The 27,879-nt window shown below is 35.3% G+C and overlaps 1 protein-coding gene across 3 annotated transcripts; it reads left to right on the forward strand.

The window, feature by feature from the left end:
- The first annotated feature begins 4,636 nt into the window (after positions 1 to 4,636).
- LOC110447774 lies at positions 4,637 to 26,845 on the forward strand. Of its 3 annotated transcripts, XM_021493677.1 has the most exons (10): positions 4,679 to 4,716; positions 5,855 to 5,887; positions 19,142 to 19,174; positions 19,786 to 19,874; positions 21,050 to 21,121; positions 22,671 to 22,788; positions 24,485 to 24,573; positions 24,965 to 25,036; positions 25,815 to 25,947; positions 26,752 to 26,845. In XM_021493677.1, exons 1-10 carry the CDS (start codon positions 4,707 to 4,709, stop codon positions 26,778 to 26,780), a joined length of 678 nt encoding a protein of 225 aa, XP_021349352.1. In that variant the 5' UTR covers positions 4,679 to 4,706; the 3' UTR covers positions 26,781 to 26,845. The 3 variants fall into 3 exon arrangements, with proteins under 3 accessions (XP_021349354.1, XP_021349352.1, XP_021349353.1); XM_021493679.1 differs by lacking the exon at positions 5,855 to 5,887 and having other exon boundaries at positions 4,637 to 4,716; XM_021493678.1 differs by lacking the exons at positions 4,679 to 4,716; positions 5,855 to 5,887 and adding an exon at positions 17,704 to 17,747.
- Positions 26,846 to 27,879: the final 1,034 nt, after the last annotated feature.

A 27,879-nucleotide genomic window follows, 5' to 3' on the forward strand; every position in this document is an offset into this window, starting at 1 on the left:
ATGCGCAAAGACGGAATATTTGTGTTGCACGTTTCGCCACGGGAGTACATTATATAAAGTAAAGGTATATTTAAGCTGTGATTAACATTTCAAGAGTCACTGAATAACTATAAAATGCAAAAGAAGCAAGCTGATAAATAATGCACTAAGTCCAGTAATAATTTTATAGAACTATATTTCCGCTGTCAAATTTGATCTTAAGCATAACGTATTTACATAATATATATACTATAGTTTCAGGAGATATTGCACACATCGTCATCTTTAAAATAAGCCACTTGTTTTGTGAAAATATTGAAATATATAGAGAGAGATAATTTTAAACCTTGTTTTTGCGATGTTTTACCAAATGAGTTAATCGCATTGTTTGTATATTCCTAATAGCACGTTATCAAATGGTTATATTTTTATGTATATTGTATACAATTTAAAAATGTTTCAAAATATTTGTTTACGGAAAGATGCATGTGTGCTAACTTATTAAAATTTCACAGCTCAATAATCTCCGTAAGTATTAATTACTATTTTAATTCGACACCAAAGTAATGCTACTATAGTGAATATATTTCAGTAACGAACAAAACATACATGGGTTTTTTTTTTTTTTGCATAAATGTTCTTTGTGTCATGCTGTGTTCACTGTTTTAGGTATATGATGGCGTCAGTGTTTTCAACGTGAAGTCGTATATTATGAAATATAAGCTGTATCAAATTCTTGCTATAAACGTTTTGTTACTGTATAATGCGATTGAGATCTATGTCTTTTATTTCACAATAAGTTATAATCTCATTTCATTATATAATATATAGTACTCGTTCTACCTTCATGTTGAGGTTGTATGATTGGCTTTGAAGTTTTGTTATTTCCTAGAAATTTGGTTAGATTTCGGCTTTATTTGTATTATTTCCTAAACGACTAAATTATGCAACTAAATTATGCTTCATAAGAGTCCGCTAAGTTGCCTTAGGAAAAACCTTAAAGTTTTCCCAAACTTATGCCAATTTCATAATTTGTAAATATTATGTATGGAATTGAATCTATTGCATATGTTCTCCGCCTTTGTACAAGATGTTTGTTAAGTATTTATCTATATGTATATTTCTGTACGCCTATATGCAATGTGCATTTGGTAATAAATTGAATTGAATTGTGAAGACTTTGTATTGTCTTCGAAGATTGTATATTGAACGCGTTAAATTATATAGATTTCCATGTATTATTTTAATTTTTTATTTATTTTTGCTATTTAATTTTACTTGTCTGAAATCTTACATATCTAACGTTGAATAAGTGAATATATTCCGGCGATCTTATAAATATTCCTATTATATTTTGCTAAACTCATCGCTGACCAAAACCCTATGACGATACGCCTTATCTTGGTTTTATGTACATCGCAGAATAAATGTTTTCTATGACAACATACCATAGTAAACTTCATCTTTTAATGAATATTCCAATTTACTAATTGTATTAGTATTAAAACATATATGCACACGTAAACGGAGGCCTTGCAAAGTAATGGATTGGTTAGTTGTTTGCAAATTTTCTTAATTGCTTTATAATTATAAATAAATTTAGATACTAAAGTTGTTTTTGTGGTACTGAAATATATCAATTTTGTCACGTCATCATTTTTGATTTATACATTATGTGTACCTTTCAAACTAAGACATCATAATAACACGCAAGTCGCATGAAGAGCCCAATGATGGGCGAAAGTCGACTTGCAACGGAATTCAAGGTTAGTTATCCGGGGCGAATGACGCCATTAAATGGAATTAAGGCTGGTTTTGCTATTTTTCAACACATTGGTCGTTCTGGTGCAAATTGTTATTAATTATTGATATGATCCCGCTACCAGTTAATTTTAATTGTGATACTTAATATCGTTAATTCGATTTGTCGTGACATTTCAAGTCGACTTATGACAATAATCTCGCTGTAATGCCTATAACATCGATTAGCTTGAATAGCTATTTCGACAATAATAACTGAATGTGTTTATGATTTCGACACCGTCACTAGCTAATTACTATCACCAATTATGTTGAGACATTAACAACACAGCACACAGATATGGAATCACTGCAACCGAGCACATTAATAGTGTGGTTTGGTTGGGGTCTCACGTCCTTTTAACAGTTATGGTGATTAAGGAACGTGTTAGGTTTGACGGCGGTGTAAAGCCGGAGTACCCTAAGACGAAATAAATCCCGACCTGCGGCCAATACCGGGCGACTGGCCTGCGAAGGCGTGGAACCCACAACCCAGTGTTTGGAGGTTTGTGATATAGATCGTAGTCGGTCAGACACCTTAACCAGTGGGACCCTGTAACCAGTGTGACACTGTAACAAGTGGGACCCTGTAACCAGTGGGACCCTGTAACCAGTGAGACCCTGTAACCAGTTAGACACTGTAACCAGTGGGACCCTGTAACCAGTGGGACATTGTAACCAGTGGGACCCTGTAACCAGTGTGACACTGTTACCAGTGGGACCCTGTAACCAGTGGGACGTTGTAACCAGTGGGACCCTGTAACCAGTGGGACACTATAACCAGTGTGACACTGTAACCAGTGGGACACTGTAACCAGTGTGACACTGTAACCAGTGGGGCCCTGTAACCAGTGGGACACTGTAACCAGTGGGACCCTGTAACCAGTGTATCACTGTAACCAGTGGGACCCTCTAACCAGTGGGACACTGTAACCAGTGGGACACTGTAACCAGTGGGACACTGTAACCAGTGGGACCCTGTAACCAGTGTGACACTGTAACCAGTGGGACCCTGTAACCAGTGGGACACTGTAACCAGTAGCACACTGTAACCAGTGGGACCCTGTAACCAGTGTGACACTGTAACCAGTGTGACACTGTAACCAGTGGGACACTGTAACCAGTGGGACCCTGTTACCAGTGTGACACTATAACCAGTGGAACCCTGTAACCAGTGGGGCACTGTAACTAGTGGGACCCTGTAACCAGTGTGACACTGTAACCAGTGTGACACTGTAACCAGTGGGACCCTGTAACAAGTGGGACCCTGTAACCAGTGGGACACTGTAACCAGTGGGACACTGTAACCAGTGGGGCACTGTAACTAGTGGGACCCTGTAACCAGTGTGACACTGTAACCAGTGGGACCCTGTAACCAGTGGGACCCTGTAACCAGTGGGACACTGTAACCAGTAGCACACTGTAACCAGTGGGACCCTGTAACCAGTGTGACACTGTAACCAGTGGGACACTGTAACCAGTGGGACCCTGTAACCAGTGTGACTCTATAACCAGTGGGACCCTGTAACCAGTGGGACACTGTAACCAGTGTGACACTGTAACCAGTGGGACCCTGTAACCAGTGTGACTCTATAACCAGTGGGAAACTGTAACCAGTGTGACACTGTAACCAGTGGGATACTGTAACCAGTGGGACACTGTAACCAGTGAGACACTGAAGTACAGCTAGTACTATTGTCCGTAAATGTGTACTGAACTGTCCGGTCACAAATGAGGTTTCCCCGAGTTTTGTGTTTCATTTTCCACTTAACGTGCCAAATTATGTAAGTGATGGCATCGATTGTCGTTGGCAGTGTCGAAAAAAATACGCTGACATATTTCGTTTTCTATACATGCACACACCGCACCTTGTGTAACGTTGTCCGATCGCGCAAATGTATGATGAACTGTTTTAGTTGTCATACCTTCATATTACATAATATATTGTATCTCATAACTGACCCATTTGACTATGTTTTACGGCCTTGTTAATTAATTTTATAATACACACGCGTGATAAAATTTAAGGATGCTGCGATTGGTAAAAACGGTTGTAGCATATTCCTACGCCACTTAATATACTAATAGTAATTAACTGCATTTCTTGTCTGATAAAAATTGATGCTTTCGCTATTGAATTAATTTTAAATGCTTATTTTGTCATTATTGTTTTCATTCCATTAAAACTGTTCACCATAAAAACGAAATTTTGAACTACTTTGTACAGCGCGGAACGAGATTACTGTGATCGGAGTACTTTGGTTTTAAATGATGGATGTTATGTGATGAATAGAATCTTACATTAGTGTCTATATGACAAAGAAGGACAACAGGTACCACGTGTAGATATGGATCTATGCACCGAAGCCACTGTGACAGCCTATCCGCATCTGAGGAGCAGTCCGACCTTTGGGCGTAACCTGGACGGGCCAGGGACTCTTTTGCATCTAAAAAGGGTCTAGTAAGCGGAAACTTAACCCCTCACGTCGGCCGAAACACAACCTACCGTTAGGGAAAGGAAGGCGTGAACAAGTCCCCAATTTATTAAAGCTCGCTTAATTAAGTATGACATAGAGAATCATTTTGTTATCCTCTTTTTCCCCCAATACCTACATATGGAGGGGCATTATCGTCCCCATATCAACATATAGTAAAATAGTTAAGCCCTATACTTACACATAAAAGAGTGTTAGTCCCTATACCTACATATGCTTGAATCTATTTGTCCTCAGACCTACAACGGTCTATTTTCGTCCCGATATCTACATAAAATAAAATATTTAGGCCAAACACCTGACAAAAAAAGACTCTGTGGTAATTTTCTTATCTTTATTTCAAACAGGGTTATGCGTACATTGAGCTTTCCTATTATATAAGTTGGTTCAATCACGCAATAGATTTCAGACACGTATTAAAATTCCAGAACGATGCTTCGAGGTAAGTCAAGTTTTCTTTTTTTGTTTTTACAATTCAGGTTTAAAACTCCAAACTATAAGAGCATTCAATTATCGTGGTTGAAAAAATATGCCCAGAAAGGAGAAAAAAATAAACACATGGACATATATATCTGTTGGTGTAGAAAGGGTGACACAATTTTACTCCACCATAAGGAAATTACAGAATAACAATTCAAACTTTTAGACTTTTATTGTATTGACGGTATGTTAACATATTGTCACTGTTATCAAATATCCCTACTATAAAGGACACACCTCATTTATTAATTGAGGGTTTCTTCCTGTGATGTTTTGTAACTCTGTTTTATTCTGTATATTTTTTTTCTAAAATATACCTCAAATTGATATCAAGTGAAACTCAATTTACAATGCTTTAAGGAAATACACATTCTTCGCAATATTTGTGATATTTCCTCTATCTATCGGTTATGTGGAATATATTTTGTAAGGTATATACTTAAAAATAAATGTAAAAATGTAATAATAAAGATATAACATTTATTTGTGCACAGTGGATAGCGCACTTGCCTTTCACAAAGGCGGCCGGGGTTCGATTCCCCGATCGGACGTGAAAAGATTAGGGTAACACCTGTCCGACCACGTGGTTTTTCTCCGGGTACTCCGGTTACGCGATTGGGTGTACATACAGTATTTGATTTAAATAGTGTATTGATGTATCTGAATCAAAAACAGTTTTATAAAAACAGGAAACACTAACTCTAGTGCAACAAAAAATAAAACAAAAACTATTTTCGGCGAAGGAAGTATGAGGAGTTTGAAACAAAATTAAAATACACATACAAACAAATTGAGGAATAAGACAAGGATCTAACATTCACTCGTATTACAACTACATACATTCTCAAGTTTTACAAACTGTACAGAGAAAACTACCTTATGATAATCAAAACAATTTTCAACGTGGTCTCATCGTTATACATTTAAACAGTGCGCTCACTCAGTCCTATCACAGCGATCCGGAGTATGCCGGACCATATATCAACAGACTAGATACAACCCAAACACAGCTTATAAGTGTTTTGTGATAAGCATATACTAATTACCAACTTTAGAAAAAAACATTGTTCATACATTCCATCTTTTTTTAATTTAAACAGAAATTGTTATATTGCTGACTGTTGTTACAATCGGTAAGTAACCGTATATACCTTCTTACTTGCATACGCTTATTCACTACTGTTAGCCTTTAACTTTGGTCAATGCCTGGATTTATCGACCCGAGAAAAGATATATTGACCTCGGACTGCGTCCTCGGTTAAGGTATCTTTTCTCGGTTTGATAAATCCAGGTATCGACCTGATCCAAAGGCTATACTTGAACATTGTCAAGACGGTAACAATAATATCACTTGTTGCCAAAAAGGTCACAATTTAATTTTCATGTTGTAATGACGGTAAGATTGATATTGAGCGTTGACATGACGATGACAATAGTATTGTCTTGTTGTTATGACGGTAAAATTGATATCGGGTGTTGACATGACGGTGACAATAATATCACTTGTTGCCAAAAATGTCACAATTTAATTTTCATGTTGTAATGACGGTAAGATTGATATTGAGCGTTGACATGACGATGACAATAGTATTGTCTTGTTGTTATGACGGTAAGATTGATATCGGGTGTTGACATGACGGTGACAATAGTATCACTTGTTGCCAAAAAAACACAATTTTATTGTCATGTTGTTATGAGAGTAAGATTGATATTGAGTGTTGACATAACGGTGAAAATAGAATTGTCTTGTTGTTATGACGGTGTGTTGATATTGAGTGTTGACATGACGAAGACAATAGTATTGTCTTGTTGTTATGACGGTAAGATTGTAATTTAGCGCTGACATGACGGTGACAATAGTATTATCTTGTTGTTATGACGGTACGGTTGATATTGAGCGTTGACATGACGATGACAATAGCATTGTCTTGTTGTTATGACGGTACGATTGATTTTGAGCGTTGACATGACGGTGACAATAGTATTATCTTGTTGTTATGACTGTACGATTGATATTGAGCGTTGACATGACGATAGCAATAGTATTGTCTTGTTGTTATGACGGTACGGTTGATATTGAGCGTTGACATGTCGGTGACAATAGTATTGTCTTGTTGTTATGACTGTACGATTGATATTGAGCGTTGACATGACGATGACAATAGTATTATCTTGTTGTTATTTCGGTCCGATTGATATTGAGCGTTGACATGACGGTGGCAATAGTATTGTCTTGTTGTTATGACGGTACGGTTGATATTGAGCGTTGACATGTCGGTGACAATAGTATTGTCTTGTTGTTATGACCGTACTATTGATATTGAGCGTTGACATGACGATGACAATAGTATTATCTTGTTGTTATGACGGTACGGTTGATATTGAGCGTTGACATGTCGGTGACAATAGTATTGTCTTGTTGTTATGACCGTACTATTGATATTGAGCGTTGACATGACGATGACCATAGTATTATCTTGTTGTTATGACGGTACGGTTGATATTGAGCGTTGACATGACGGTGACAATAGTATGATCTTGTTGTTATGACGGTACGATTGATATTGAGCGTTGACATGACGATGGCAATAGTATTGTCTTGTTGTTATGACGGTACGATTGATATTGAGTGTTGACATGACGGTAACAATAATAGCATTTGCTGCCAAAAAGAACACAATTTTATTGTCATGTTGTTATGAGAGTAAGATTGATATTGAGTGTTGACATAACGGTGAAAATAGAATTGTCTTGTTGTTATGACGGTGTGTTGATATTGAGTGTTGACATGACGAAGACAATAGTATTGTCTTGTTGTTATGACGGAAAGATTGATATTGAGTGTTGACATGACGGTGACAATAGTATTATCTTGTTGTTATGACGGTGTGTTGATATTGAGTGTTGACATGACAATGACAATAATATTAACATATAATTAACTAATTTGTAAAAAGATATGTAAAAATTGAGTAACATTAACAATAAAAATGAGAGGAAAAACATGATTAAGATAAAAAGGAAAAATCCCAAATGTATTGCATACGATGATGAAATGGCTCAGCGTTTGTTTTGTTTTTTAAACTGAGCCTTCTTTACATGGGACACTTTTTTCTTTTAAAAACATAACTTATAAAAACAAACTTATACATATTTATTAATTTACATGCAGTAAAGAGATTATATAGCCGTTATCTTTATATTATTACATATGTGTGAACTAACCATCACATATGTATTAACAAAAATAACATTTAAAGTGAAATAAGGAATTTGTTATTGTATAATATTTTATAATATCTATCGTACTACTTACACATGCATTCCAAGTATTATAAATGTAATAATAATTAACGATATAATATTACGTAAAAGCAAAGGAAGAATCATTGAGAACAAAAAATATGAGTACGTAAAAAAGGTGTGTGTGTGTGGGGGGGGGGGGGGGGGGGGGGACAAGTTTATGTAACGTTTATCATTCCATCCATTTGACACAATTTAAGGACTACAGATCACCAGGAAATGGCTATCGTAGTTTAGTGCTTTCCCTCCAACAACGGCTATCTTTACAGCGAACATTAACACATCACATAATGATATAATATATAATCATTAAATGTGTTAGGCGAATAAGACTTTGGACAACTATGGATTTTACCAGCGAAGGGCGAAAGTTCGACTTGGCGAATGTTTTCCGGTATACAGTTATACTGCAATTATTATCTACTGATAATGCAAAATAGAACTTTATATGTTCTATTTTAATACTGATATTACTTTCATATTATAACGTAAAACCTATGTTTTATTCCAGCTATGCTCTAATGATTTTGGTCGTGGTCGTGCTTTAGTTCATGGAGTTACGATATGTAGTTCTTGCTGTCTCACTGATCAATGCAACAAAGCAAATTGCTATTTCTTGCTGAAAAGTACGTAGATACAGCGCATGCTGTTACCGTCATTCAAGGACAACAGAATAAACTCTAAAAGAGACAAAACTTGTTTCGTTTGGACATCAAATTGATCAGCATAAGGATTACTTTTACGCTTGAAAAGCGATAATATGTATCTAAATAGAAATTCAATAAACGCCACCAGATGTCGAAAAACGAATAAAACGAGATTTTAGCCACTTGTTGAAGAACTTGTGTAAGGAATGCATTTACTGAAAGGTTACAAAGCTGATCTGTTATATCTGCTTAGGTCTTTCAAATATTTCAAAACCTATAAGCAGTGTTATTGAAACAATACATTCGAAACGGCACTACACAATTCTTTGCTTAAGTTGCATTTAATCATTTCACAATATAACAATCTTGTCTATGGAAATTCGTTTAGCAATTCCTCAAAGTAAAACACTTACAACGACAAATATATGGCTTTAAATAACATCGTTATTACGACAACAGAGTGAATAACGGTATAAATCGCATACAGTCGTACAATTGTATCATGTATTTAAAACAAAAATGTTATTTTATCAGACAAGAACTTTTACAATGATAAATTGTTCGAACAAAAATGACAAAATAAATAGTTATTGACCTTTAGTCAGATGGAAATTATTAACAAAAGGAAAGTTCAATCAAAACAAAGTAATTGACAAAGCAATTTAATAGATATCATCAGTCTTTATTTATTCAGAAACATAATATATGTGGTATGTGTACCAGGGCCATTCAATAAATTATCTCACTAGTGACTGGAACCACTTGTAAAATGTACTTAGTCTACCTTTCTATTAAGTCCTTCGAAGTATTCCCCGTAGCAGAAACGCCCTTTCGAAATCTCTTTATCAATGACGTAGGCATTGTCCAGTAGCCTCCCCTTTGTCTACTAGCAAGACACCGGTAGACTGAACTACCAAAAACACCCAAAGAGGAAAAACCGGTTCATAGAAAATATTTTCGTTATTTTAGGTAGCAAAAAGGATTAAAAAGGAATTAGATCTTTTGAATAGGGTCATTGGTCAATCTGTGCTACTTTCTCCTGTTTCAAAAACACCAGATGATATTGCTTTCTTGGGAAGAAGCATTTTCGAAATTAAGCTGAATGCTATTCAACATTATACATGGACGATTTTTCCTGCAGAATCTTTTTACACGATTCAGAACTGTGTCTCTGCAAAACTTGGCATTGACAGTTTTCCGTTCTTCGCGCAGTATCTACAGACCTATCAAAATTGAAAACAAAATGGCATACAAAACTTTCGTGGCGCTCTTTATACGTCTTGCAATCACTGGCTTTTCTTGATTTTTTTACAGTAATTGCTTGTTTTTAATGCATATTTGGGGTTTAAAGTAATAGACTCGTGTGTTACCCACTGGAAGTAGCTCAGATAGCTTTCTTGAGTCGCAATAATCGTACTTCGGATGATGTCAAAATGTTCTTTAAATGATTTTACAGCCTGCCAAAGCGCCAATTTTGTTAATTGTCTGTTCGTACGAGAGCTGTTTGGTGACCATTTTTTTTGGATTACCCTCGTATGTTTCGTAATTGGAGTTTTTACCCGTAGTGAAGGTTTATGTAAGCTGAACGTTAAAAATACATGTTAACATTACAAGAGACAAAGCATGATTTAAAATGCTTCCGAAATAAGCGAATAACAACACTACATAAACTATAAAAGGAATTATATATGAATTTATCTATTTCCGTTGTGAAATCGTATCTTAATTAGAACGTATTTGCATGATATAAGTATTATTGTTTTTAGGAAATTACACTGTTTGTAATTCCATAAAACGCAGTTTTTGTTCCATTACAATACTGAACATGATACTAAAACGATTTAAACAAAATGTATTTAACGAAGTTCTACAAAACAAAAATAATCACATTTTCTATATTTTCTCTTTTACATGTCTGACCATAAACCTATCATAACGCTGATAAATCAGATGGCAAGTAGCAATGCGCGTGTGCTTAAATTATCTCAATTCGATATCAAACTGATGTTAATATAGGGGAATTATTTCAGTGACGAAACGAAAGAAGGTTGAATTCATATTTTTAATAACTGTTTTGTTTATGTCCTCTTTCGTTAATCTTTTTTTTCCGATATGACAGCGGCCATGTTTTCACAGTAATGGTTTTGTATGTTCTTCAAAGTTTGCATATAAATCGCATTGAAATGAAAGTCTTTCATTTTATTTTACCTATAGAACCATGCTAGACTGAAATCGTTCGTTCTGGTTACCTTCTAAAAAGTGAAAATAGTGTTGCATCCTAAAACCAACCTTTTTTTAATTTTCTTTCACTAATCGCTGACCAAAACTCTATGACGAGACGTGTTACATAAATGTTTTGTACGACAACGTACCAATATGAATGATTAATTTTACTGATTGCGGAATGGTATTGTTACCTATATATATACGCATATATGTCTTTAGCCAAGGGGACTATTGGTTTTATATAATAGCTATATTTTCAATTATAGTATATCAATTCTATCTCCTTGTAATATGATGTATATGTACATGTCACTGTTCTGTTTCACTGTGTCTAGAAAAAGGAGCGGATCGCTCCGAAAATTTGACAACCTTAACTTGTCCACACTGTTGGAATTACTTCTTTGCCCAATATACGCATAAATAGATGTCTTGAAAAGTGATGTTATTGTGAGCTTTTTATAAATTGTCTCAATCGCACTATAATCATAAATAAATTCAGTTACTAATTGTGGTATTAAATTATATAAATTATGTGACGGCATTTGTTTTCCATATTCCTGGGCATCCGGGAAAATTTCAGCTGAGGTCATTATGTCGCAAAATTATTCTCGCTAATTCGATTTGTCGTGAAAAATTAAGTCGACCTGTGATAATTATCTCGCTTTAAGGCTTATAAAATCGACTAGTCATGAATTGGTATTGCACTTATTCGACGTAAATAACTGGATGTGTTACCTGAACGATTTCGACACCACTACCTACCTATTACAGCGATCACTCATTTTGAGACAAAAACATCACAACACAAAGAGTTTTAAATCACTGCCACCGTTTCCATTAAAACTGTGATTTGGTTTATTATGCCTCCTATTAACAGCTATGGTTATTAAAGACATGCAAGGTTTTAATGATGAAATGATGTGATCACAGACGGTCAGACACCTGAAACAGTAGGTCACCAAGGCGCCTTCGGCAATGAAGTACAGTTATTACTACTGTAAGCACATGTATACTGCCAATCTCTACCCAGAGTTGTCGTTCCTTTTCAATCACACACACCTCTGTCAACGTATCAAATATTACAAGATTCTTGTAAAACCAAACTTGGTCTCAAATCCTGATAATTTCATCTTCAGTGACATTTTTTTTTCATTTTTAAAATATGTTCTTGGCTATATCACTTTTGAAACGAATATGAACAAGTAGGAAGGCGTGAATATATATACTGCACTACATTTTAAGCGTAATGTTCAGCGTAGTAATATAGATGTGGTTATTTAGCTTTGAAAATGAATAGAATCGCCGGCTTCGGATAATTTGTTCATGACATTGCCAGTTGTATCTAATATATTTTGTAACTTATAATGTAATCCTTAGCTATGTAACTTTCGCCCACTCAACTTAAAACTATCATGTTCTTGGCAAAACACACAAAACAATCTGTGTTTTCTTTAGCGTGTTTTCTACGGATGCTGCTATTTTGTACGATGGATCACATGATGTTTTGGTCATGTGATTCAGGACTACTTTTTGACGTTGGCAGAGATTAAAGGGAGTGCAAGGACCGTAACTCTGCGTGGAGATTGGTATACTGCCCTTCCGAGTTAAACCTGAGGTGTTCCGAGTTTTGTATTCTATTTTTAACTTAACGTGTCATTGGCAGTGTCGAAGGTTAGGTGACATATTTAGTTATCTTTTTTGACTTGGCGAGAAACTTATCATGGCAGGTTGACTCCTTTTTCATGATCACTCGACTAAGGCAGATAATGTCGGTGACATAATTCTCTCGAGTTAAATTAACTAGTGACAGAAATATACGACCACATCATACAAATGTACCATACACTTTACTTTCATAATAAAATAGATCAGTCCCGCTGAAAGGTTTTGATCTTGACCATATCAAAGAGTTACGGTGTAGTATAGAAAAAAATCTATTAAACATTAACCATTTTCGATTTATTTTCTTTACAAATATCGTATTTGATCCAATGCCTGCATACAGTTGCATCTATATGTCCCTCATATTTACAAAAGACCCATACCATAGTGTTTGAGACTCGCGAAGCGATGTTCTATGCAATCCATGTTGTTGTTTTTTGTCCGAAGAAATAATGTCTTTTCCCTGGTGAGGACAAATTAACTACTTTATGTGGCACCAACAAATTTAAAAGTAGCCGTACGTTCGTATTGCGATACACAGATGGTTCATTTGCTTTTATTCGATCAGAGACAGTTTCATAACGTAGAAAACACGAGTTAATGGATATCTATCAGTGTTATTAAATATAGCACTATATGTCTATATAGAGAGGCCACGTGTACATCTGCAGTCGGACAGGCGTGTTTTACGCGGCGCGCTGAATGGAATTTAAAGGGACCGCAGAACCAAATAATTTTCCATAGACGATAGTGTTAACGTTTACCACCGTCCTGGTTAATGGGGTTATCCACACTGGTTCAGCTGCCCTCATTTTGAACAATGTCATCTCACACACCTGTAAAAAAAAAGTTTAAAGATTCTACCTATTTGAACTTTTATATAACTATATTGGGGCCGCCGTTTTGTATTGAATTCGGCACCAAAAATTGACCAAAACTTACAACAACTTACACACTTAATAAACTCCCCCAGACAAAAATAGACTTGAACAATTTCATTTTTTGTTTATAAATTTCACATCGATATATATTGCTCAACCCATAAATACAACTTTTGAAACTTCTGCCACCTAAATATCCAACCAGCAGGCTCCGAGGCATTCACCTTCCTATCAAATCTTCTGCCCAAAAGGGAAAATCCCACAATCTATTTTTGATTTGGTTTCGTGGCGCCTATAGGGCCGCTACATATTATAAGCATTGTCAGTTTTCCTTAACTATTTCCAATGTAAAGTGCTGTCAGCTTATTTTTAAAAATAATGTGTACGTGGAAGATGCCGCAATACCCAACCCATTGGAAATAGTCGCGAGTCCACGTGGCCATTGACCTCTCGATTTAATCGCAATACAACACATGGTAGACTATTTCAGTTCCTCTTTTACCATTAAAGAGTTGTGTGACCGAATCACGCACCAAAAACAGCGTACGCACATAGGTGATGCATCCTGTACATATCGTACGCACATAGTCCGCACATGGTGCTCACAATCGTGCAATTCTGCAATATTCTGCCCTGTAGAACAGATATGTCCGCACATATGTGCTATTTTGTACGATTTGTTGATCAATTTTATGGAGAAAAAAACCCGAAAGCTTTGACATCAGGTATATTGCAGATATAAAGTTCCTATTTAACATATTTTTCTGTCGAACTTTACAATGAGTATTACACATTGCTGATAGGTTTGGGTTCTTACAGATAACAACAAACATGGTCTACACTGACTACTGTCATTAGCTGTATTTCTCAAAACGAAGTCCCAGCAAACAGGCGGTACATGTAAATCTATGAATGCTAAACTTACGGAACGCAATCATCAACACACATCTACAGTATTACACATGTAATCTGTCAAGAATGGGACTTGGCTCTCATATAACGGTACAGGTGAATAACATTTAGATCACTGACCGGGATATTCCCTTACCTGTGTAAAACACTGAGATGTGGTCGTTAATTTACTGTATGACCATTATGTAAACAAAAGTTGCCCTTTTTTGGTTTGTTAAGAAGAGCATAGGTCTCAGGCACCGAAGGCGTTAGAGCGAAGCTCTTTAATGGTAACACATGCGTGCGTAAACAGAGTTGCGTCGCCTTGCTGCAACTTGCCTTTATTTTTTTTTCGTCCGGAAGTAGACGTCCAGTGAGGAAATAGGAAGTGTATCCTTGAAGCAAAGACAACTGTGTTTCAACCCATACATAAACATTTCATATAGTGAAAACAATCTTTATGTTTTATTACTTGATTATTGCGAGAAAACTAATATACATTCTGAATAAAAAAGTCTATCACATACAATCTAATACTAACAGGCATGAAACCTCGTTCGGAGATTATCATACTATGACATCACAAACACGCCACAATACATAGGCCTGCATCGGTTATTTCCGGAAGGATGAAATTCTGGAACTGATGTCCGTTGCATTTATCTCTTTGTCGGCGCTTCAAGATTTTTTTATTTCAGTTTTTGTCACTGGCACAAACAGTAAAAATATGGATATTTTCTGGAGATCCTTTTTGTCATCAACCAGGTTCTGTTAATATTTCTACCGGGATATATCTTCAAAAAGAGCCGGCATTAAACCAATAGGTCAACGTGTACATTTATGTTTTCATCATCAAAAAAATCATCAGTTTTTGATTTCCATTTGTTGAGAATATGAACGAAAAATTTAACATTTTTAAAAGTCTGGTTATAGACTTTACATTTTATTTATGCATCACCACTCGTAAAGGAAGCAATGGTTAATGCATTTATGACGAAATTAACAATAATTTTCCAGATAACCAACCCAAGGTCAACGCCTTTTTTCAGCAACGTATTACTTTTTCACAACCCGTGCCGATTTATAACTAGATACAGACAGAAACTGTTAAATTCCATCTGGTATCATTACCTGTCAAGCCACGGTGACAGTTACAAAATTTGATATTCAAATACGGTATTTCATGAGAGAATAGTAATTGAGACTACATATCGATATAACGACGATCTCAGTTACATTAAAGTTTTACAAAGGTTTCTTTTCTTTAATTTGTTTTTTAACTAACATCTCTTTATATTTACTTAGACTAATTGTCAAATATGTAATATGCACTTTGTCTATAGCAATTACCAAACAGTTTTTTTTCCCAAACTTATCTCATTCTTTTTGTGCCCTGACGGAAGCACGCAGAGGATTTAATTCTTAATGTGGGAGGAAGCTGGAGTATCTGGAGAAAACCCGCGTGGTCGGGCAGGTGACCGGGATTGAATCCGACCATCTTGGTGAAGACGAGCGCGCTATCCACTGCCCCAGCTGACCGATCATATACGTGACGCACAAAAATTGAATAGAAAAATGGCGAGGAAAACTCTAATGAAAAAATATTCAACAGGAGAAAATTACTTTTGAGAGGGTAGAAAGAAAATCATGATCTCGCTTCCAGTTATGCGAACCTTTTGAAACGGAATTGCTACTTTTCTTTACAGTCAAACGTGTAACACACTGACAGTTTCAAATGATATTACATGAAAACCAAGCCAATCACTCGTTACCATATTGCTGTACGATAGGAATTTATTGAAATATCAATTTGGGCCTGAACAAGTTCGGCCAAAAATACCGTGGCAAGGTCGGCCTATGTAGTTAACACATAAAACGTCGTAATATTTGCGTTAAAATCTGATGTTGCATGCTTTATGACGTCAAAATTAAGCTGATTCCAATGGGGGCCGAATTTACCCGAATGCCTGTTCGAACTTACCACATGGCGGGGCTCGTTCGGCCATCCGATTTTCCGACAGGAAAAGTTAAACAATGTTCACAAACGGACGTGCTGCCTTACTTCCTAGAACGGACTTTAATAAATAAAAAAGGCCGAACTTGCCCGGTCTCCCCTATTGTTATGTCGTTAATCTCATTAGAGCTTGTGTTTTATTGTTATTCCTCGACTTGTTGACTTTAAATAAAGTTTATCGTATCACAATCCGAAAGCAATATTCTGAATCGGTAAATATCAGAGATCAACAAAAGCTATGCTCTTTTAAGGCTTTGTCTTTTCATATTAGGTTTAGAGCCACTCAAACCTACAACCACTATCACCAGGTTCGTTTACATAGTGGCTAAGTTTACCTGTGTGTATGTAGGGGACCTTGTCAATGTTTGACGTGGCAATTTAATTCCATGAAGAATTAACATGACAAATTACGTTTTAACGAAATACATTTATATATGAACATAAAAAATCTAACTAGAATAGTGGGATCGTCTAGTATTCCATCGTTCGAACATGGTGCGCACGTCGTGCTCACATCGTGCGTAGACACTGCACATTGTGTTATGTTGTGCGATTCCACAAGTGTACGGTGTCCATAGTTTCATTTAAAATACTTTTATCACACAACTGGCCCGTTTCACTATGTCATGCGGTAACATCATAAATTTGGTAATGCAGAGGTGTGATAAACCTAAAAGTTCTTCGATTGGTCAAAACTGCGGAACATTTTCCTGCGGCCCTACAGGTACAACTTTTATTGAACTGAAATGTTTCTGAAAACAATTACTGCTTTCGCTATTTGATTAATTTGAAATGTTTATTTTGTCATTGTCATTTTTATTGCATTTAAAAGTGTTCATTTTTCAAAAACAAAAGCTTTAACTACTTCGCACTGCGCGGAACGACTGTCATTGCATTTTAAATGACAGGGACACTCATGTAAAAGGCTATTAAATTCCTAACTAACACTTTGTTGTCCCCACATCTAAATATGTAAGAACATGTTTAAGCCCCATATCTCCATATCATAAACTTCATTTGTCCCTTAACCTACATAATATATTATGATGGGCTTCGTCACCATATTTAAATATGTTTAACTATTTAAGCCCCATACCTACATAGAATAGACTATTAATCCCTATACATACATATGATAGACCCTCTTAGTCCCCCAAAATACATATTATGGACTAATAACGTCCTGATATCTTCATAATAATAGTAAACTAGATGACCCATATCTACACAAGATAAAACTATGTGGTCGTAAATCTTATCTTTATTTCAACCACGGTTACACGTTTCTTGAACTTTCTTCTCATATCAGTTGGTTCAATCACGCAAATATTTCAGATTCGTATGTCGAACTCAGAAACGATGCTTCGGGGTATGCCAAGCCTTTTTATTAACATTTCTGTAGGTTTCAAACTTTGATTTATCAGAGCATTCAATGTTCGTGTTTGAATTTTTTTACTAGAAAACTTAAAAAGAAAAAAGCATGCTTACAATGTAGTTGTTTGCTGCAGAAGGCCTGACAATGTTCGCGATTTTACTCCACCATATTATATATAGGAATTTGTTAACCTATTTTGATTGCAATCACGTATTCTTATATTAAGTACACACCGAATTTATCAATTTAGAGTTGTTAGTTACTTTAAAGCCATTTTTATGTTTGTCTCAAATTTAGATCAAATGAAAATATTTTTACAATCCTGCACAGAAACAAACATTCTTTGCAATATTTTACTGTTCGTGATATTATTTGTATCTGTCGGTTTATGGGAAAATATATTTTGGAAGTTATATAAGGCAACATTAACATGTCATAACATAGATCTTAACCTTGTATTTCTACATTACATATGTTGGTGAAAAGAAGTCATACGCAACTAATTTTGTTGGCAAAACATGTTATTACATTATGTGATTTGCTCTATATCATCAAATCATAATGTTTGATTTCAATATTTTATTGATGTAACTAAATCAAAAATTATTTTTATTAAACAGTTCAACAGAATTATAATAATGAAATATCATCGGCGAAATAAACTTAAAATGCGCATACAAAAATTGTGAGGAATATGGCAAGGATGAAGGATGGATTCGTATTACAATTATAGTAATTCTCAAGTTTTACAGACTGTCCTGAGAAAAATTAATCTTTATGACAATCAATTCAATTTTCAATCTTGTCTCATCGTTACACAGATACAGATAAAGGGACTTGCTCAGGTCTTATAAAATCGCGAAACAGTTGATAGAATATTGTCTGTGTATAAATCTTGTTTAAAATAGATCCATTTAGACCAAATCGATGGTTTGACTTCTATGCAGATAACGACTACTTATTTATATTTTACGCAACTATTGTGACAGTTCTAGAGAAATGGAACAGCTGGTATGAAAAGCGTTCATTCGGAATGGTTTACATGACAAGTTAAGTACACAACGCTTGCTTTCTAGTAAACAGGGATAACAAGGCAGAAAACAAATGTCGGAACTAAAAATCAAAGCCGAAACAGCCAGTGATTCACCGTATGCAGGACCCGGTTGATACGGATTTTTGCAGAAAATATCAGCAAACTAGCTAAAACTCAAGCATAGTTTACCAATGATAATAAAAAAGTATTTAGTAAGGATAAACACATGGTTGGGCAAAGGTTAATCTTCAAAATAGTCCTCAAATCGTTATTTTATCAACATTAGATAAAATCTAACAATGCAGAACCATGTTCTGACCACTACCTGAGATATATATTTTTTTGGTTCCTACAGAAGTTGTCATTTTGCTGTCCATTGTTACAATCGGTAAGTGATCATTTATACAATTTAACTTGCATACGTTTGTTCACTATTGTATGAAAATGCAACCTTCACACTATATTTGTGATATTAAATATGTTTTACAACAATTAAAAAGGATTTGTAATGATGTCAACAAAACATTGCCATAGCGATAACAGTAAGTTTGCCTCGTTGGCATGACGGTAAAAAAATATTGCTTGTTGCCATGACGTTAGCAATAAAATTGCCTCGTTGCCATGACGATAACAATATTATTGCTCGTTGCATTGATGGTAGCAATAGTATTGATTAGTGGCCATGACGGTAACAATAATATTGCTGGTTGCTATGAGGGTCACACAAATATTGCCTTGTTGCCTGCCACGACTTATGTATAGGAATTTCTTATCAAACATGACAGACAATTTCAAATCTGAAACCTACAATCTATTAAATTGTCTCCTTACTATTTATATCGGTAATGGTTGGCATGTCTGTTATTTAACTTTTATTTTAATGATATTAACGGTCATATGAATAATAATTGCTGCCGTATAGAGTGGTAATTGTGTTCATGCATGCATATCTTAGCTCTTCATTGATTATTTTGTATTAAAACCTTGTTTTTTTTACAGTGAAATGCAATCAAATCTGTTGGCAATGCAGTGATGAGTCGAATTTAGCATTATGTCGTAACAACACAGTGACCTGTTCTACTAACGAGGTATACGGCGTAGACGAACACAGATACCATTCATGTAGTAACCATGACATATGTATTCCTTATGACGGTATGAAACGATATTTAGTGCGTTTTGTTTAAGGAACGAAAATATCTTTTTCAACACTCAAGAGGTCATAACATTTGTTTTCATAACATATTTCATTAATCGTGTTATGACCTCATGCGTATTGAGTAATAAATTGGATTGCTTATATTTACATTTTTAGGTGCTTTTAATTTTTCGATGCCAGCCTAAGTAAAAAAGGGGGTTGTTTTATGTCTATTCTTAAATAGGATGGGGGGCATTGCAGTAGAGATAACAACAGAGTGTGTTCGTGGGAAATTGTAAACATTTGATTCGGGTCCCAGCAACAGCATGACAACAAAATACACAAAATATAGTTCCATTTTTAAAATTTAATTTGTTTACACAAATAATATGTATTATTATCATATACTTAACACACTTTATGCACTTTAGTACAGCTTTAACACCAATCCAATCCAATCCTGTTTAATATTAATTTGTATTAGCATAACAAACTGCATAGAGGGGTCTGAACTAAGTACGCCATGTTGTGGTGTATCTATACGAAGTGATGAGGTCATCTGTGGTATGTAAAAATATATGTCTTTTTACGTCAATGCATACAGAATGCAGATATTGTTTAAATGAAACTGAATCACCCATCACGCCAGAGTACGTAAAATCAGCTTCGTGTCATGATGTTTGTAAAACAATGCTTAAAAGATAGTATTGAGTCTTAATGAAAACATGGATATCGGCTTTTCTTACTTTGGTGACATTGTCTGTGATAATCTGGTTGAGTAGTCTTTAGGTATTTGATATCGAAAAAGTCGTTGTTCTTGTCATGATTTACCTGTCGCAAATATTCCTTAACTTTCTTTTATTATTAGCTTACCGATGAAACGTACGTATCAATTGATTTTAGCGGATACAAACATGAAGAGCAATTTATAACAATAGTCATCTTGCAGTCTTTTGTTTTCATGAAAGAACATCTTTATTAGATGATTGCTAAAGATGTGAAAATGTCAAAAACACTATTTCCGTTTCGTTTGGTGACTTTGTCTGTGAGAATCTGGTTGAGTAGTCTTTAGGATATTTGATATCGGAAACATTGTTGTACTTGTCATGATTTATGTTCCAAAAGGAATGTTTCCTGGAAAAGGCTATCACCGATACAAATGCGGTCGTGTACAGCGGTGGGTGTAGGTCAAATAAGGTAAGTATTATATTTCCCTATTTTTTTCTTTTTTTTTCATGGGCAGGGGCTTGTAGAATATAGATTTGTGTTTAAGTCGGACAATGTTATTCTCTCATTTCCATGTGTGTAAGATAGAGATGTCCAGGGTAAGAAAGGGATTGAGGGCATTTCTATCTTACACCCCATTTCACGTGACGTGACGTCACAATGGCTATATAACGACGTTCATTCACGAATTTGGAACTCTCCGATGCCGCAATGGAAAAAAAGGCGATGTAATGAAATTAAAACCTTTCACTATATATTTACTGTACACTTAAGAAAGATGTGATTAATTTTTCTGCACAAACATTGCTTGCAAAAATATGCTTAATCTGGCTGGCTGATTCGTTTTCGTCTAAAAAGCTCATTAGGAAAATTTATATTTTCAAAATGGTGGCCAGTCCAAACGCATTTTCATGAATTCTTGGCCTATTCTGATGGTTGGAATGAAATGAAAATACTCTTTTATGCCCAAGGGTGTAGGATAGGGACATTTTATCCCCGGAATTTTCAAATTTGGCGACACACTTTATTTTCTATAATTATTAACTTACCAATGAAACATACATATCAATTATTTTTTAGCGGATACAGACACGAAGAACAATTCATAACAAAAGCCATCTTACAGTCTTTTGTTTTTATGAAAGAACATCTTTATTAGATGATTGCTAAAGATGTGAAAATGTCAAAAACACTATTTTCGTTTCTAAAGGCAGATTTTCATTACTGCATAGAAGTAGACACATACTGAATATGTATTGTAGACTAATGCATCTAATATCATACATGGAAAATCAGGGAAAAAACAACATTTTAACAAAGATTACCGCCGATGATTGTTCGGTGATTCTTAACAATTTACCCAACCGGATAATATTTTGGAAAATAGAATTGCAAGAACACACTTGCACGCACTAGTTAAAGTGATGAAATTCCTTACTATATTCTATTTCATTTAAAAGTCCAAAAGTCAAAGGCCAAATTAAAGAATTTAGAGTAGAATGTTTGCAGATTAAAATTTCAAGGTATGCATGGTTTTAAATAACTATTAAAATAAATTCTGGTGTCATATTTTTTTTATATTGTTTAAGCAGACGTACACTTCTTTTCTGTATATGCCTTAGAAAGTTTCTTGAGACAAGTTTAAAATCTAGGACTTAGCTCCGTGAAAACGAGATTATCTAATGATCCAGATATCATTTTTGCAGCTTATCAGATGAATTCAATTACGTCTTTCGGGACATTACAGTCGCATTAGAAATGATTTTGAAATGCATGTAACGGAAGCAGATTTCAATCATATATGTCAATCTTTCAAGTAAGTCCCATGCCATTCTTTTCAATACATTAGCAAAGGCATAAATACACATCTTTTTATATTTCGCATAGCTCATTTCTAATACAATCATCATCATCTGTATCAAACATTCATCCTCTCAAAATATAATTCTTGTCAACACAACATTTATAAAATTGTTCCAGATTGTTTTTCGTTATTATTCAATTTAATTTGTATTTGCAGGTTTGCCAAATCATGCAAGCGGTCTCAGGTGTTGCGATTGGTAAAAGATCGACAGGCCTGTGTGGGAAATGTTGTACAGGACCTCACTGCCAGGATACTCTTTGTGGTCTTACGTCAAGTATGTATAAACGTCTATTTAACGCCATATTCTACACCTGCTTAATACAGTCGCGAGATCGCGCACCGCACCAAAATTACCGTGCGCATATCGTGCATACATCGTACGCACACCGTGCGCAAGTCTTTCGCATATAGTGTGCACAATTATGTAATTTAACGATCGATCTACCCATTGCGCGATAAAACGTGCACACATGTGAGCGATATGGGAATATCGGTTGATTGATTTTTAGGAATGAAAAAAAAATCCGGAAGACTCTAGGGGAAATATGGTAGATGGTATACGTGTTTAATATATCCGATCGGAATATTTTATTCTTCGTATATTTTTTCTTGTATGCACGTTACATATTAAATTGCCTGTAACCTATCAATAATGGGACAGTATTGTCAGGTACAGTACTCCACATTGTATATATACGTAATGAATCGAATGGAGTAGACCGCCGATGAGAGTTTTTGGACGATTGACAGTTAGCAAAGCACAACCGACTCACAGGTGTTGACCGTGTTTGTTACATTTTGTGTGTCACGCTTCCTTCCCGGTTGACTAGTGATACAAAACATGTACCCATTTTCTGGTAATTAATAGGTAACTGGGCATAGGTAAAGTTGCTTTGTTTACATCCTCATCTGCGTAAACAGTATGTACATGCATATGGCCGTATTAATACAATACACTCGAGGAAGGTCGTTTAAAACAATTTTAGTACAAAATGTGTCTATTATTGTTAGAAAATAACGCTTCTTGATGCAGAAATATACAAGATTTAATACGAAACCGTATTTATTCACAGGCCGTTTCTTAAGATACATCGAACACGATAATACCACAAAACGGTGTTATAGCAGTTGCACAGTTGTGCACGCGGTTAAATCGCACATTTTTGTTCACGGTGTGCACATCGTGCTCATATCGCATATCGTTTAATATTGTGCGATCCAAAAATTGTTACAATGATCAATCTTCACTTTCAATGATATGTGCTAGGATGTTGTTAATTGCAGCTATGCCTATCTCCGCTATTATGATGAAAAGTATCGAATATCTTCGTTAGTTTTTAACCCTCGGCCCGTGTACCGGGCCAAACTTTGACAATATTATCAGATTCACTTCCCTTGTCGTGGTCTTCATCTCTGAACGTTCTTTAGTAGCCATAAATTGTATTTATTTGTAAAATGCATCGCAACATGTTATATATTGGATATATTTTTGTTGCAGAAAAACAGATATTTCATAACAGTAGTTATGCAGCATTTTTTTCTAATTTTGTGATACCCTTTACCTTATGGCAGACTCAACAATTAATAAACCACAAAATATCATATCGAAGTCACTTCAAACGTAGCTAAGTACAGTAAAAACAGTTTGATTTTTGTTTTCCCTAACAAGAACACAAACAAGTTTTATCTTTGTCCTCGTGCAACTGGGGAAAAAATGCAACTGTTAATCGGAAACTTGTCTACTGACATCACAATAGTTCGAGTGGGTCGTTAAGAAAAGACCAATTCCTTGCGGCACTTATATGTTCATCTAAAGATTTAGAGGCGATTACTGTATACATAGAAACCTCTAGTAGAGGTTTTTATTGTTAATCTGCTGATGGACAGGTATCTTTCAATCCATGCATATTGATAATAATGTTGTTATTGCAACGACTAACATGTCCATCATGGATTATCTGTGTTTCTAGGTGGACCAAGTCTGAGTATATGTTTATCATGTAATTCCGTCAGTTCCCCTGCGGCTTGTATGAATTCCGAGGTGTGCCAGGATACAGAGGTAAAATGATGTAAGCCTACAGGAGCAGGATATGCCTCATCCCTACAAATGTTGAAGTATGATAGACTCCATATGTTATTGAAATTTTGTGGTGATATGTGACACATCTACTACATTGTACTAAGGTTAAATCTGTCATAATATTCATAAATAACTTTGCTACTAAAAAACGGACGCAATGTTTGGTAACGGAAATCATCGTATTTCCGAAAACATTTCCTTATTTTTGTATTAAGAAGGATTTTTCTTTTTCTTTTGACGAGAAATTATTTCCACTTATTTTTACGTCAGCTGAATTGTGTGTATATCATATCGGTTCTTTTGACGTCTTGTTTTTCTTGTACTTCTATGTCGAAGTTGAGCTCGGATTAACGCCCTTGAATTGTTACAGGTTTGTTCTGCTGGTATCCACATCGAAGGTGGTTCTTTAGTTCGTTACTCGTTGGGATGTGAATCAAAACATGTAAGTCACTATTCAACAAATAATGAATCACCTTTGAATATGATACATTTTTATTAGTAATGATCACCATTTCTATAAAAGAATGTGAAGTTACGCAGGTCAATTTGTTTTCTACACATCAATTTGAAGCGATTATGGATTTTACCAGGGCATGGCGAAAGTTTCCTGATATACACTTTTATTTTCGAGGGCTAAGATTCTGTAACTGAGATACCCAAATCTTGCTCAGTTACAGGCAATTTATTTTGTTTCTCGTACATTCCAGTTCGAAAAAATAAATTAGGTGAAAACAATAGGTTCCCCGTCTGGTGCCTAAAACAAATATGACCTCTACACTTCCAAAGCAACTATTGAATGCTCCCGTGTAAAAATGTAGTCCGTCTTTACAACGAAGACAACGTATTTCACTGTAAAAATTATATTTTATCTACAACATCAGATATCTAACAACACCAAAACAATTTATATACGACAAAACAGAATATTTATTAAGCAGATTCTTATAATTTCAAGCAGTTAACGTGCAGATGAAAGCTACGCCGTGTAAGAATTCCGCGAAATGTCATGTAAGGTACCAGACAGATCGGACGAGATAGAAAAATCTAACATGGTGACTAACAAGGGATATCTCCGTCTGAGGTGCGAGAATGTCATCACCTTGAACTGTCTGCTTCACCATGACTATTACATATAAAAAAAGACAAACGTCTTTGTCTTCATTGTCGTTAACACTTCTTTGCTCATACAATTTATATCATATTTATATATATTGTTTCAGTTATGCCGGGAACAGGCCGCTTATTTAACGCCAGGTCATCCAGGCCGAGCTATAGTAAATGCCATATCTATATGCGATTCTTGCTGTGTCAGCGATCACTGTAACAAGGCTGATTGTTATGTCTTGATGAAAAGTAAGTATCAGTTTCACGTCAGGAAAACCAACTTTGATAAAGTGCATGACATTACTTTTATTCGGGAAAGTGAATTAGCCACAGTATAGAAAGGAAAGCACTGCCTTACTAAGAAGGTGCATGTAGCTTTTCATGTGATTCGGCATTAAACCCGGAAACAAGATCAATAGTTAAGCATTGTCTAGTGGGGTCAGCGGCTGAATGGATGCCAGCTCGCACATTACAACAGCACTTACTGTTCAATACACACAGCCGTTCGTTTTCCTGTTTAAAACATCGAATTCCTTGGGATAAAGAATACTCCCAAACTACCTGAATTTCAATTATATTTCATCATTGTCAACCAGTGAAAAACTTTATGTAGGTAAAGAATCTGATCGTTTCGAATGTAAAATGTGGATGCTTTGAGGCTATAAATAACACCGTAATAATGACGTCATAGTGAATAGCAATGAAACTAACATGTCGCTGTAATATTTGTTGAAGAACATGGTTATCCTTTCACTATGATCAATTTGCCAAACTAACCACAATGAAAAAATACATTGTCCTGCATTCAGGTGGAATTCAGTAGCAATGCGAATGTCAATGTATTACGTGAGACATATAGTAGTGTCAGTTATGAAATCATGTTTCATTCCAAGAGTCAATAAAGGTATTTCAAATACATTTTAAATATTAGCATAGGTACTGCACATATTAAAAATAATTACATAACGAAACGAAACTTGAAGGATGTTAGAAAGTTTCTTATTAATAGCTATTTGTATATGTCATAATACCTTTGTTTTTCTTTTTTTCCAGATATGACAGTGTCCATGTTTTCAACATGATGATTTGTACTCTGTTTCAATGTATTCATACAAAAATGAATTGTAATTAAACAGTTTCCAATGTAGTGTTAGCATCTCTCTCATTTCAAAAGTCATAGAATAATCATAAGTGGAAGAAAAGCTTGTGTAAGGAATCTCGCTTTTCCTGCTCCATTTGTCAACCAACATTTGGCGATATAGAAGCGGACGGCAATGTAACGTGGTGAACATAAGAACGAAATGTTTCACAATGGAAACAGTGATATATAAGTTGTGTGCAGTAGGAGAGGTCACTGCGGAAATCGGGATATATAAAAATATACGCTTCTATACTGCTACAAGACGTCGGGCGACCACTTGATTTAAATAACAAGTTGAAGGGCGACATCTAAATTTTATTTATGATAATAATGAATTCAAACAGAAACACATGCACACACACGCACGAACATGCATTGTTACATTTATTGTTTTGCGCTACGCTGTGAGGTATATAACTTAATAAAGAAAACGAACCACAGTATGTTTATCCCTTACCTCGCTCTGTGTACAATTGTCTGGTCTTACTAACAAAGGGACGGCACTGAATTTGACTCATAAACGTACTGTATATAGTAAGAGTGGTACTATTTTCTTTCGAGAATTGAGTTAAAATAAGTTAATGAGAGGCGGATGCGTTTATGCCTAGACTGTCTTAATCATATATTCAGATTGCCATGTTGGCTGATGATCCCAATCGCATTAGAGAAACTTAGAGTATCCATATTTAAAGACAAAGAGTGCGTAGTAACGCAGGTAGAATTTCACGCACTTTTAAAATTGGTTAAGTTTTCAAACAAGAAAATTAATTATGGACTGAGTGAAGCTATGAGTGCTGAACGGTTCTTGGAAAATATTTAAGAGTGTTATATTTTTATACTATGATACATCGTTGTGCATATACATTGTGTGCACTTATACAACATTAATTTGGGGTACAAGTCAATAATTTCTGCTTTAAAACTTGAAAACGTACGTATAAACAATGTACTCAAAGCGAGGCATCGGGGGAAAAGTACATCACTTTTCTTATGACCGTCACTTTGTGACCGTGCAATCAAGTAGTTAATCTAGCTATGTA

The sequence above is a fragment of the Mizuhopecten yessoensis genome, unplaced genomic scaffold, assembly GCF_002113885.1.
Source record: "Mizuhopecten yessoensis strain PY_sf001 unplaced genomic scaffold, ASM211388v2 scaffold3621, whole genome shotgun sequence".
Lineage (NCBI taxonomy): Eukaryota > Metazoa > Mollusca > Bivalvia > Pectinida > Pectinidae > Mizuhopecten > Mizuhopecten yessoensis.